The following is a 14,563-nucleotide window of genomic DNA, read 5'->3' on the forward strand; positions in this document are numbered from 1 at the left end:
TTAGAAATGTTTGGGTGTTATAAACGAAAAATTGCCTGCTTTTACTCGTGCAATGGTTAAAACTATGACTCCTTCGGTGATCCCCGGAGCGTTCTATTTTCCCACGGCTTCGCCTCGGGAAAATAGAACGCTCCGGGGATCACCGAGGGAGTCATAGTTTTAACCATAGCACTCGGTTGTCTTTTAAAAAAGGTGGGAAAACAATTATGTATGGGACTCTATTATTCTGTGAAGGCGGCGGTCTGTACATAACATATTGTGAAGAAGGTGATATGTGTCTATTGTTGAAGATATTGTCCAACCCGGTAAGCTCAAACGAAGTGACCGCAATCGCATGATTTGCCGACTCTACCGACACCCCAACACCTCAAAGCGCAAACAACATAAGGATTTTTCCAGTTCCCATGTAACCGGGTAGATGCGCAAAACCTGGGCGTGCAAAACTGACGAGAACCGGTTGCTCGCCTGAGCATCTCCATAAGAATTACCGGTGAACTGATAACAACATGAAATCAAGCCATACATAAACATAAATTAACATTAGACCTGCGACAATTTGCTGCTTGGAGCAGTTTTTGGAGACCAACATTCATTTGGACATAAACCTAAAAAGAGGTTTGAATTATAATATTATCAGCGTACTGTGCATGTTTTCAGTTTGCGAAATTCGCTCGGTCCCAGCGGCCAGCAGTCTATCCAAGACCGCAGGGATGGGCTAATCGCTTGCACAGATTCTGGTTCAGGAAGTACGTCATGTGTACAGTGCATAGAAATATGGTGCGGTGTGATGCATGATGGGATGCCCATTATTACACCATCGTGCGTGCACTTTTGATTAAAATTAAATTGGGGGTCCAAACACGCTTAGCGTGTTCACATAATGTCAGCCTTGGCTGCACATTCGGTTGTGCTGAATTATGATTACTTGTGACATGCGGCAGCAACAAGACCAGACCATAACATAAAAATGGTAGTCCCAACGTCGCAACTCATTTACTTATTTGCAAAGTTATTTGTGTCAGGTGGATGTACCATCAAACAAACAAACAAACAAACCATGGTATGCAAGGTTGATAGCAATAATAAATGAGTTGGATGTGTTACTCGTTTGCAACATATTTGTGTTCATATACATACGCATGCCCCTTCCTCAAGGCGGTAATAATAATAATACGAATAATAACCCGTTTTTATAAAGCGCTTTTCACACCCGGAGGGCGTCCCAAAGCGCTTCACATTATTACCCCTGGTCACAGGGCCTTAAATCACTCCTTAAACCATATCAGCTCCCTAATGGGGAGTATGCAGCCTGTGTAACATAAGTTATGCGCTACTCAGCTAAATCAATCACAAGAACTATCTCTGCCCTCACAGGTCCCCATTTACCCCTGGATGGAGAGTCTTCTCACTTGGTGCATCTCAACCTATGCACAACATAACCAACATAACCAACATGTACAAATTTGAGCTAAAGCGCTGAACAAAGTTGCGAGATAATAATGCAACGAAAAACGCCCTTTTCAGACGGAATTGTGTGCTTTCAGATGTTTGACTTCGAAACCTCAAATTCTAAATCTGAAGTCTCGAAATCAAATTCGTAACAAACTACTTCCTTCTCGAAAACAACTCCACTCCAGAGGGAGCCGTTTCTCACAATGTTTTATACCATTACTCGTTACCAAGTACGGTTTTATGCTATATATTAGTTTGAGTAACCATTAATGGTGTCTACTGCATTTAATACCGGGTGCAGTTTCGATGTGATCAAGACAGTCTTTTGGTTATCGTGAATACACGTTAGAAGTTTTGCCTATTCTACGGTACTTACAATTTGAGCACTTCCACCTGAAGTTGTCACGTATATCAAGGAGGACGTCGAGTCGCCGTACTTAACGCTGTAGGTCGAAACGTAGTTCACGGCGTAATGTGACCGCTCTGTGATCACACCAGTGATATACACTCTAGCGTTGAAGTTGACCTGTATCCATGGAGTCAAGTCTGAACCTGATGCGCACCACGCACCTTGGTAATAACATAGGTTAACATAGTAACATGTAAAAATACCATTGTCGGTATTTTCCTCTGCATTAAAGGCAGTGGACACTATTGGCAATTACTCAAAATAGTTATCAGCATAAAACCTCATTTGGTAACGAGTAATGGGGAGAGGTTGATGGTATCAAACATTGTGAGAAACGGCTCCCTCTGAAGTGACGTAGTTTTCGAGAAAGAAGTGATTTTCCATGATTTTGATTTCGAGACCTCAAGTTTAGAATTTGAGGTCCTGAAATCAAGCATCTGAACACACACACAACTTGGTGTGACAAGGGTGTTTTTTTCTTCCATAGTTATCTCACATCTCCGACGACCAATCGAGCTCAAATATTCACAGGTTTGTTATTTTATGCATATTATGTTGAGATACACCAAGTGAGAAGACTGGTCTTTGACAATTGCCAATAGTGTCCACTGTCTTTAAAGGCAGTGGACACTTTTGGTAACTTTCAAAGAATAGCCTTCACAGTTGGTGTATCTCAACATATGCATAACATAACAAAACCTGTAAAACATTTGAGCTCAATCGGTCATCAAACTTGCGAGAAAATAATTAAAGAAAAAACGCTCTTGTCACACGAAGTTGTGTGCCTTTAATGGTTGATTTCGAGACCTCAAATTCTAAACTTGAGGTCTCGAAATCAAATTCGTGGAAAACTTACATCGTTCTCCAAAACTATGGCACTTCAGAGGGAGCCGGTTCTCACAATGTTTTATACCATTAACCTCTCCTCATTACTCGTCACCATAAAAGGTTTCATGCTAATAATTATTTTGAGTAATTATCAATAGTGTCCACTGCCTTTAAGCTTTACACACAAGTCGTGTTCTGAAAACCACGCAATTTCGAGGCATATTTGTGTACAACATTGTAATCTACTTTTACAACATCTTTCTACCCATAATGATGCATTTTATAACAAACGGTTTCAAACGCTTTTTATAAACCAACTCGACCGATCCAAGGCTACGTGTTCCTTTAAAAGTGGGAATTTTGACTCGGATTCCGGGACACAATGACACGAGAAATGGGTCTGGCCCACTGGCACCCCAAATCCGGGTCAAGTGTAACCCGGGAGTTTTTAGAGTGTACACTCGCCCTCGTTAACAATGCATTCATTCTAAAATGTACCTTGTTTGTTAAGTCTACCTGTGTGAGCTACATAACCAGCGTATGTCGTCGACGCAGAGAGATCGGTATCAAGAATGTCTCCATTCTCCATACCGACAGGCTCATCGAGGTCCATGGAACATACTAAAATATAAAGTAAACGTGACTAAATCAACAAAAGATAAACACAATAACAACAATAACAACCCGGAAATTCAATTTGCATAATACAAAACAAAGTAACGACTGGCTGCATTTGAAATGCGTTAAGTTGAATGCGTTGCCTTAGATCGGTCGAGTTCGTCTTTGAAAAATAGTTTGTAACCGTTTGTTATACAATGCATATATGGGTAAAAAGATGTTGTAAAAGTATAATACAATGATCAACACAAACATGCCTCTAAATTGCACGGTTTTCCTTTTACCTTGTCGACTAACACGGTCGGCCATTATTTTATGGGAGTCAAATATTTGACTCCCATGGGAGTCAAATCTTTGATTTTCATAAATGGCCGACCTTGTTAGTTCGCAGAGTGAAATGAAAACCACGCAATTTTGAAGACAATTTGTGTGGATCATTGTATTCTACTTTTAAAACATCTTTCCAACCATATGCATTTTATAATTAAAAAACCCGGTTACAAACGCTTGTTATAATATACCAACTCGTTCGATCCAAGGCAACATGTTCCTTTACACTGGGATGATTTGTTGCTGTAATTGGCCGGGAAAACCTACACTAATATCCATTGTATCAGCTTTTTTTATTTACTGATTAAGTCGTGTTCAATCATGGTTTATTTTGTGATTTCAATGAATTGCTATTAAGTGTAAATTTGTGTGTTACCTTTTTGTTTGTTTTTACATGTTTTATGAAATGTTATCAATTTGTATTGTTTTCTGACTCTGGTTGCATTGACGTTTTTGTTTTGCTATAAATGAATCATTTCAATTCAAATAAATTCACTTAAATTCATTCAAACATGCGTCCCCTGAATGCCCGTAGGGTTTAACTATAATACCAAAAATGACTGCATGAATTTGAAAGCCTACTTAAAGTAGAGTTGCCACAACGTCAAGATCCGGACGTTGCAAAGGCTTGTGTTATATGGAGGCAACACGTTTCTGACAAGACCAAGGTTGCTTAGTTTGGAGACACTTGACACTATTGGTAATTGTCAAAGACTAGTCTTCTCAGTTGGTGTATCTCAACATATGCATAAAATAACAACCCTGTGAAATTTTTAGCCCAATCGGTCAGCAAAGTTGCGAGATAATTATAAAAGAAAAAATACCCTTGTCGCACCAGGGTCTCACGAAGTTGTGTGCTTTCAGATGCTCGATTTCGAGACTTCAAATTCTAAATATGAGGTATCGAAATCAAGTTAGTTAAAAATTACTTCTTTCTCGAAAACTACGTAATTTCAGAGGGAGCTGTTTCTCACAATGTTTTATACTATCAACCCCTCCCCATTACTCGTCACCAAGAAACGTTTTATGGTAATAATTATTTTGAGTAATTACCAATAGTGTCCACTGTCTTTAAAAGGGCTCTTTTCGGGCATCCCCTTTGAAGTTTCTCCATGGCTGATTTCACCCAGTAGTATTTGTTATGACCGGGATCCGGCTCGGGTGCCAGTCCGTAGTAAGACGACATCTTTCGGCTCTCAACGGTGCTAATGTTCGCTGAAATACAAACACAAAAACGGAAAAAAAAATTGAAGTAACAGTTTAAAGGCAGTGGACACTATTGGTAATTGTCAAAGACTAGCCTTCACAGTTGATGTATCTATACATATGCATTAAATACCAAATCTGTGAAAATTTGAGCTTAATCGGTCATCGAACTTGCGAGATAATAATAAAAGGAAAAAACACCCTTGTCACACGAAGTTGTGTGCGTTTAGATGGTTGATTTCGAGACCTCAAGTTCTAAATTTGAGGTTCCGAAATCAAATCCGTGGAAAATTACTTCTTTCTCGAAAACTATGGCACTTCAGAGGGTGCCGTTTCTCACAATGTTTTTTTAACATCAACCTCTCCCCATTACTCGCCACCAAGAAAGGTTTTATGATAATAATTATTTTGAGTAATTACCAATAGTGTTCACTGCTTTTAAACTTTACAATGGAAATCTGACGCAGCAGCTTTAAGGTCCATCCTTTGCGAAAAAAAATATGTTGCGAGCACATACACTTGATGATACGATACTGATGATACGAATCACTACTTTGTACTTTTCGGGGTGGTGTTTGGGGTAGGCTTTCTGCTATGATTGTCCTCGGGCCCAGTGGATTTGGCGTGGATATGTGAGGTTGCTCTCTGTGCCAATTTGATTTTGGTTTTTGAGGGTTTTTAGTCCATTCTATGGTTTTTATTTTAAATTGTTGTCCCTTCCTCTTATCGCTGCGGTGTGTTGTTGTGGGGGTATTTTTATTTGTTTTCAATAGTCTGGTTTGCTTGTGTTTGTATGTGTTTTTGTGTGTGATTTTTAAATGTTTCAGTGCAATCACCTTTTTATATTGTATAATTATATTTGTTATCGTTGGCAGTCTGGTTGTACACATCTTTTGTGGACAGTTTGTATACTTTTGTATACTGTACAACTTGTAACTATTGTGTATATCTAAAGATTTAAAATAAATAAATAAAATAAAATAAATACTTCTGGCAAAAACAATGGAGTGAGCTTTTGAAGAAAACAACAAAAATATAAAAGTTCAGTCAGTTCGCCTTAAAGAAACACTGAAACAAAAAATATATATAAAGAGTAAGACAAGCAAAAATTGAAATGTGTTAAAGGAACACGTTGCCTTGAAATGCATATGGTTAGAAAGATGTTTTAAAAGTAGAATATAATGATCCACACAAGTATCACTCGAAACTGCACGGTTTTCCTTTTACGTCGCGAACTATCACGGTCGGCCATTTATGGGAGTCAAATTTTGCCATTTATGGGAGTCAAAATTTTGACTTCCATAAATGGCCGACCGTGTTAGTCGACGAGGTAAAAAGAAAACCACGCAATTTCGAGGCATATTTGTGTAGATTATTGTATTCTACTTTTACAATATCTTTCCAACCATATACATTTGACAACAAACGGTTACAGAACGATTTTCAAAGACCAACTCGACCGATCCAATGCAACGTGTTCCTTTAATACTGTTGAAATGTTGTTGATGTGTTCAGATGTACGGTTGCTACTATACATTTCCGCCGATGCCTCAAAAGATTTGTTTAAACAATTCGACTTCCTTTTTTGTCCCGGAAGTTCATGTGTTTATTTTTTTCTTTTACATGTCTGAGCAAATTGTTTCATTCCTACAACCACCGTGTAGTTGTCTTCATAAACGTATGCACTGTTACAAAATGCAGGTTGAAGTTTGAAAACCGGGAAAAATCGTAGCTTTTTCATCAGGTGAAATGATTTCAACTTTTCAGTAAATCACAATTAAATTGCAATACTCACGAGGGCCTCGAAAGCTGAATGTATAATCGATGTGACCTCTGACGTCACACGAAAACCATAACATGCTTCGCGCGCATACCGCCGGACAAAACTTTGTGTTTTGGCAGCCAGCTAGAAAGTGTACGCAATCTTACTATGACTACGCAACTAAGTGCCCGGCGAAACATGACGTATACAGTGTTTTGTCAACAGAGGGCGGTTTGAATGTAAACATAGATCACATCGTCTATAGTTATTAAAATTCAATTGGATTTTGTGATAAATACAAACAAATAAGGCACTTTGTCAAAACCACCGTAGCGTTCCTCCGCAGACAAGGCGCGGACTGGTCGGCAAAATACAGCGTTGCTATAAGGACCTCGGACAGTCCGTTGAAGAACGGTCATGTGCGTTCAAGCGCAGCGTAGTCTGGTCCCCTGACCAAAGATTCCTTGACGTCTCTAGTGAAAAATCTTAGGTCAGGTATCACCCACGGTTAAAAATAGAGCATCTCCAGGGAAACCATGTCTGCACTAGTTCGTTGCGATAACGTAACCCTCCTCCCGACGGCCGCTAGGCCGGATGGTTACGAGATTATTTTGATCAGCAATTAATGACAATCTGGTTCAACACGTATAATGTCGACAGCTAATCACCAGATTTGCCCCATTTTTACGACTTTCAAAAATCATGAAACTTAATCCTCAATCAATGTCTTATGAACACTCATGTCAAAACACATTTGAAAAAAAATATTTTTGAAGAAAAAGGATAACAACTTACCAGATCCAGGAGCAATTTCCCAGGTTTATATATTTTGAACTTGTCGCATCGCTTTGCAAACGCTTTATTTTGGCACAACGCCTGCATTGGCTTTAAATAACAATAGCTGGCATACAAACTCCTGGATCTACGGCCGACAGGACTGACATTACGATTCCATACCGAACATCAACGATACTGTCCAAATGTTGACGACAACACGTTCGGAACATTTCGGATAACTTCGAAAAAGGAGGAATTCCTCCTTTTTGGTCACGTGATTTTGGGTGATACCGGACCCTAAATTCGACAGAGCCTAGGCGGAGATTTTGGGGGTCTGGGAACCAGACTAAGCGCAGCGAAGTTTATAGCCTTGATTCAAGGCTGTTGCGTAGTGTGCCCCGGCCCGGTGTGCGGAATGATTCGGCGTTGTGCACACAGTGCAAACACGAACAACGTATAAATTGTATACACATAAACAGTACATTGTACAGCGAGAACAGTATAGCGAAGTCGTGAGTACGATCGTGTCTTCCTACTTTCAACACCGTACCGCCGTACGCTTTTGTTGGCATAGCAATACGTCTCAATAATTAACTTAACTGTTAAAATAGGTAAAGGCTGGCTCGCACTATGACGAATGGGCAGGCTACGATATAAGCTGTGAATTACAAATTGTGATTTGCCGCCAGTCATCGAGCGTTGCCGTCAAATTTCGCTGACGAACCACTAACGGCCGCAGCAGGTGACGGCAAAAATCCGTCGCGCTGTCGGCAAATTTTTATTATGATGACAATTTTGTCACGGGAATTGGTTGTGTGTGATTCCGTTCAGATTTCGATAGAGAGCGCAACCCTCATTACCTTGACGCAGACGCTTGACGTTTCCATGCCGTCATTTTAATTATTCACGGCATAAGATTACAACCTCATGCCGTTAAGAATGGGAACGCCGAACTCGAACATTTATACGACCAGCACACACACAGTTTAAAACAATCTATCCCATCCTCTCCTTTGCATGGTTTGAGCAGCCAAGGATATTCAAATCCATCGCTCCTACTTATCGGCTAGATTGATAAACACATTATTACAAATTCGATCCATTTCTCATTTTGCCATGGTATCCAAGGCAGTGGACACTTTCGGTAAACAGTATTGTCCAAGGCCCACACTTGTTGTACCACAACTTATATATAAAATAACAAACCTGTAAAAATTTAGGCTCAATCGGTCATCGGAGTTGGGAGAAAATAACGGGAAAACCCAGCCTTGTTTCCCCACGTTTCGCCGTGTCATGACATGTGTTTAAAATAAATCAGTTATTCTCGCTATCGAGAATTGGTATTGTTTTAATGTTTTCTCAAAAAGTAGAGCATGTCGCGGAATAATATTTCAAGATAAGTCTTTCACACTTACCTTCTGTAAACCCTGTAAGGTATTTGTAAATCTGCGAACTTTAATTCGTTTTTTTTTTTTCTGTACCAAAAGTGTAAAATGGCTTTAAGCAAGAAGTGATAGCAAATAATAATTATATCCTCTTCTTCTTGGTTGGGTTTGAGCAACGAAGCTTCGTCAATATCCTTTTCTTTGCAGCAGCAAAATCATTTAACTTCTTAAATAAACAACTTTGTTTTGTATAAGTGAAGCATAAATTAAAAAACAAAAATGTGTGGACCTAGGTATTTGTTGACTGGTATACAGCATGAGATGAGATATCACTTTGCATGGTCATTAATGGGAAGACACTTACCGACAAAACAGGTAGATATCATCAGAATCAGAAGAGCCAACACACGTCTGATGTCGTGAAGGGTGATCATGTCGGCAGAAAGGTTACTCCGTATAACCCGCTAAATTGATACCAATAATTCTTTGATCAAAACAGCAAGTTTTGTGTTACACGTATGAAAGAGCAACGCAGCTTCAACGTTGGATACATCACGGGCGTCTGGCGCATCAAACGACTAGGTCAGGGAATTTGGTCACGTGATTGACACACCTTTTCTCTGCAATACGTCATTGGTTTATCAATCCGTTTGGACACATTGAGTAATTATTTTCTCAACGATGTCATTTCCTTATAAAAACAAATAAATAACGTTAACTTTGTTTTGTTTTCATTCATTTTTATTAAAAAAAAAAAACTGGCAGCACAATCTGAATAATGATGCATTACAAGATAACAATATAGATAGAAATTGAATATGCCATTAAGTGCCGCTAAACTGCTGAAATATGGAGACCCGGGTCCATTTTTAAGGCTATGCTTTATAAAATGCGTCCCGGTTTTCTTAAAACTAGGCTTTTAGGCATAATTATGCCTAAAAGGGAACCATGAAATATGGCCCATTACTTTTGTTGTACACGTGTTAGGCGAATGATTGAGTCTTTACTGATGCAACAAACCTAGCCACGTTATATTTATGGCGTTGATATTACAATCATTGATAAGCATTACTGTTGGACGATTTGATGAAGAATCTAATTTCGAGATGATGCTTTGTGCGTAAGTCATGTCGACGAACAAATGCGAAGTATCGGCTTGGATGAAAAACACACTGGACAATATTAGTAATTGTCAAATACCAGCCTTCTCACGTAGTGTATCTTAACCTATGCATAAAAGAACACACCTGTGAAAATTTGAGCTTAATCGGTAGTCGAAGTTGCAAGATAATAATGAAAGAAAAAAAACACCCTTGTCTTGAAGTTGTGTGCTTTCAGATGCTTGATTTCGAGACCTCAAATTCTAAATCTGAGGTCTCGAAATCAAATTCACGGAAAATTACTTATGTTTTGAAAACTACGTCACTTCAGAGAAAGCCGCTTCTCGCATTGCTGTATACTTATCAACCTCTCCCCATTACTCGTTACCAGGTAAGGTTTTATGCTAATTATTATTTTGAGTAATTCCCAATAGTGTCCACTGCCTTTAAAGCCGATATACACTTTCGGTACGGAAAAAAAAAACGAAAAAAAAAAAAAAAAAAAGTTCACAGATTTACAAATAATTTACAGGGTATACAGAAGGTAATGGTTAAAGACTTCTCTTGAAATATTGTTCCATGAAATGCTGTACTTTTTGATAAAACATTAAAACAATATCAATTATCGTTAGCGAGAATTACGGATTTATTTTAAACACATTTCATGACACGGCGAAACGCGCGGAATTAATAATGGGTTTTCCCGTTACGTTCTCCCGACTCCGATGACCGATTGAACCTAAATTTTCACAGGTTTGTTATTTTATATATAAGTTGTGATACAAGAAGTGTGGGACTTGGACAATACTGTTTACCAAAAGGCTTTAAATAAGCCATTGTAAATATCCTGTCACTTAGACTGATGCCCTTCACTCTTGTTTGCATGGTTGTTTACCAAAGACCGGATTTTCCGCCAAGGGCGTCGTGATTTAACTCTTCATTCCATGCCTTTCATAACTGTCACCCGAGTGGGAAGTTGACGTGATAATTATATGAGCGTTAAAGGCAGTGGACACAATTGCTTATTACTCAAAATAATTATTAGCGTAACACCTTTCTTGGCGATGAGTAATGGGGAGAGGTTGATGGTATATAACATTGTGAGAAATGGCTTTCTCTGAAGTCCCACAGTTTTCGAGAAAGAAGTAGGTTTCCATGAACTTGATTTCGAGAACTCAGATTTCGAATTTGAGGTCTCGAAATCAACCATCTAAACGCACACAACTTAGTGTGAAACGGGTGTTTCTCGCAAGTTCGATGACCGATTGAGCTCAAATTTTCACAGGTATGTTATTTTATTAATATGTTGATATACACCAACTGTATAAGGCTAGTCTTTGACAATTACCAATAGTGTCCACTACCTTTAAACAAGCATTTGCTGCTAACGTGGCACAAAATACCAGTTGATATATGGCATAGACTGGGGATACGTTTAAAGCACATGCAATAATAATAAATACACAAATATATTTTCTCAATTCAACCAATAAAGTTTGAGTGAAAATAAAACGGATATTGAAATTAATGCATCAATCATTTTACTGTCTGAACAATCAATTTAAACCACTCTGAAACAGAGCTATTATCAAGCAACATAAACAAAAAGAAACTGTCACAAGAAGTTGTGTGCTTTCAGACGGTTGATTTCGAGACCTTAAATTCTAAAACTGAGGTCTCGAAATCAAATTCGTGGAAAGTTACTTCTTTCTAGAAAAGAATGTCACTTCAGAGGGAGCCGTTTCTCACAATGTATTATACCATCAACCTCTCCCCATTACTTGTCACCTAGTAAGGTTGTATGCTAAATTATGTTGAGTATTTACCAATAGTGTCCACTGCCTTTAAGATATGAACCTAACCTATTTATTATGAAACCTAACCTATTTATTATGAAACCTTTATTATTTAATATACGCTGGGACTAATCATCGTAAGCTTGAGTGACTCTTTTGTTGTGTATTGATGCCTTCGCTGTGCGGATAAAATAGGACAATGATGCGATATAGTACTACAAAACAAGGGGAGGGCAAGAAATAAAGAGACAATAATTATATTCAAAAAAATATATACCATTTTTGCGAAATACTTTGTTAGCTTGTACTTTCAATTAATAGTTATCTTTCGTTTATCAGTGTTTTACCAATTTGCCTACCGTCAGCAACCAATCAGAGCCTACGTGAGCAGCGAGATCCGCGCTTACGGTAAGCATATTTAACGGGTAAGCAGGGAATCGGTCGCTTGTTTACGTGCATAATCAAATTTTCAAGGCATCCTAAGCACACACATATAATAAATATGTCACAAATTTAGAGCTTGCACAGAGAGTGAGGAGACAGATGATCATGGGTGCCGAAATCATTGATAAGCAAATCCGTGCAGTTTCACTTTGAACATAAATAAACAAAATTAATTCACCTTTTCCGGTGCACAGTATTATCATTGTTTGTATGGGGAAAATAGTGCATGAGCAGTTTCCCTGTCTTTATTCGCCAGATAAGGAAATGCATTGGTTTTAACATCTCCAGTGATTTCATTAAATTCAATTATTTATTTAAACGAACGAACGCGACAATTACGTAGACTTCCCAAACGCTCATTCACGCATGCGTACATGAGACCCATATGACGCACACCGGGCGCACACGTGTTGAGCACCGCGCGCCATTGCTGAGGTGTACATGTGCCTAGTTTTGTGAACAAAGACATAAGGAAATCATGTTTCTGTTCTCTCTTTGTGGAACTTAGTTGTTTTCCTCAACGACTATCACAATTTCCTTAACAGGACATCATGACCAATGTAGATCACTGACCACGTGTTTGCAACAAAGTAGAAGCCGGATCAGCTTGTCTTAGGCGAGTTAGGGGTAACATACACATAAACTGCATCTCTAAAAGGAATACATCGGCAAGGTAATTTGTCACAATTTTAGTATTTTACTTTCTGTTTAATTTTAAAAATGTATCAAGAATGTAGTACGTTGTTATATCAATCAGCCACATCATAGAAATTTCATAGATTGTCGAGAAAGACATTCAACTCCCATAAGAAGTGCAAGAACAACGATTTTCCCATGTCTTTGTGCACCTCATTAGGCACAGATACACCCTAGCAGTGGCGCGCAGCGCCCAGCACATGTGCGCCTGGATCGGTCTATAACTCTAGGGGTATAACCCATTTCCGGGTCAGTTTGGTGGGTAACAGTTTGATTAAGCTTCAATTTTACCATAATGAGCCATTTGTGATTTCAGGTTTACCTAACCAACACAAAGGTTATGTACCATTGGACTCGCATTACGATGAAGTCTGGTCCAGGAGTTTTTAAGACTGGGTTGCTGTAAAAATCAAAGATATTTTTAAAATGGTGGCAGACTTCAAAAAAAGGATTTTGGCAAAACTCCATGTATAAGTAGGTATGGGTACACAATACACAAAAATCGGAAAAAGGCTATGTCAGACATTGGTTGCCATGGTTACAGCCAAAATAAGATTTTCAGCAAATTTTCCAAGTTTTTACCCTTTTTAAGAGTTAAAATATAGGTAAATTGAAAGCATCGGTACGTCTAAATGGGAAAACGTTGAAGTTTTTCTTTCACACATATTGCAAAACCATGTTTATTCTTTCAGAAAATGTTTTTATAAATTAAGTGTATGATCAACTTTGGATCAAACCACTATTTCAAATAGGGGTGTTTTTGTCATATTTTCTTATAGGGAAAAATAGGGGTATCGAATGGGGCCATCAGTCCGAAAGTGGCACTTTGTGGATTATGACACTTTTATAGTTGGACGATAAGGTACCAACCTACATAAAAATGCAATAAAATGTTTCGGTATTTTAAGTGCCCGAACACAGTTTTGCCGGAAAGTTAGCAGTTTGGCAGGGCAAAAACTCAACAAATGGCCAAAAATTATACATTATTATTAGGTAAAAATATCAGGATTTTTTTTTTTTTTTTTTTTTTTTTAACTTTATGGGTGGAAGGGACCTTGAGGTGCATTGAAACACACTAAACTTTTGAAATCACTATATAGCCCGTTGCCATGGTAACAGCTCATTTGTGTTTTGGCAATTTTTTGCCAATTTGGGGGTCAAAATAACTGTATTTTAGCATATAATTGCAACTCCACCCAGCCAATGTGCATTTTTTTTTTCATAAAACCTTTCACATCAATACATTGAGTCGTCCTATGCTTAACTTGACACAAACAAATTATTGCTTTGACTTTTACCCTAATGCTATTTTTAGAACAGCATTAGCGCATGTTTTTAGAATTTGGCCCTCAAAATGACAATTTACCGGGGGTCTCAGAATGTTTTCCTTTCGGTTGTATTTCGAGCCAACATTGGTTCATTTTGAGAAAAACTTTTGTGAAAAACTTGGGCAATTGTATCATGTTGTAACAGTACTGCCTAAAAAAAATGCATTTTTAACTTATTTTCTTTAGATTGAATAAATCATTAATAAAATAATACTTTTCATGAGCACCCCGTATTCTTGTGGACTACCCAACATTGATCAAGAATATTTTTTAATTACCTAAGTTTTGGATGTTATACTAACCCCCCCCCCCCCCCCCCCTCTATTGCACATCATTAATAGTAGGGAAGTTTGTGCTGTCTTCAGTCACCTTTAGGGAATATTTGCCTTTTCGGTTGTGATTGGGCGATTATTTGTGTTTTCATGTCTGGGG

General features: G+C 38.3%; 1 protein-coding gene across 1 annotated transcript; it reads right to left on the minus strand.

The window, feature by feature from the left end:
• Positions 1-348: 348 nt before the first annotated feature.
• LOC139942766 (lactadherin-like) lies at positions 349-9,201 on the minus strand. The gene is made up of 5 exons (XM_071939557.1): positions 9,132-9,201; positions 4,691-4,852; positions 3,188-3,310; positions 1,829-2,022; positions 349-495 (listed from the first exon to the last, which is right to left on the minus strand). Exons 1-5 carry the CDS (start codon positions 9,199-9,201, stop codon positions 349-351), a joined length of 696 nt encoding a protein of 231 aa, XP_071795658.1.
• Between the last annotated feature and the right edge of the window lie 5,362 nt (positions 9,202-14,563).

The sequence above is a fragment of the Asterias amurensis genome, chromosome 10, assembly GCF_032118995.1.
Source record: "Asterias amurensis chromosome 10, ASM3211899v1".
Taxonomy (NCBI): Eukaryota; Metazoa; Echinodermata; class Asteroidea; order Forcipulatida; family Asteriidae; genus Asterias; species Asterias amurensis.

Bases quoted from the DNA above. Each gene is read 5' to 3' on its own strand.
- LOC139942766 (XM_071939557.1), bottom strand. From the start codon at position 9,201: ATGATCACCCTTCACGACATCAGACGTGTGTTGGCTCTTCTGATTCTG. The intron at 3,311-4,690 runs GTAATTACTCAA...TTTATATTTTAG, and splicing joins AAAGACAGTGGACACTATTG to TATGTTCCATGGACCTCGAT. The intron at 496-1,828 runs GTAAGTACCGTA...TGTTGTTATCAG, and splicing joins CAGGTGGAAGTGCTCAAATT to TTCACCGGTAATTCTTATGG.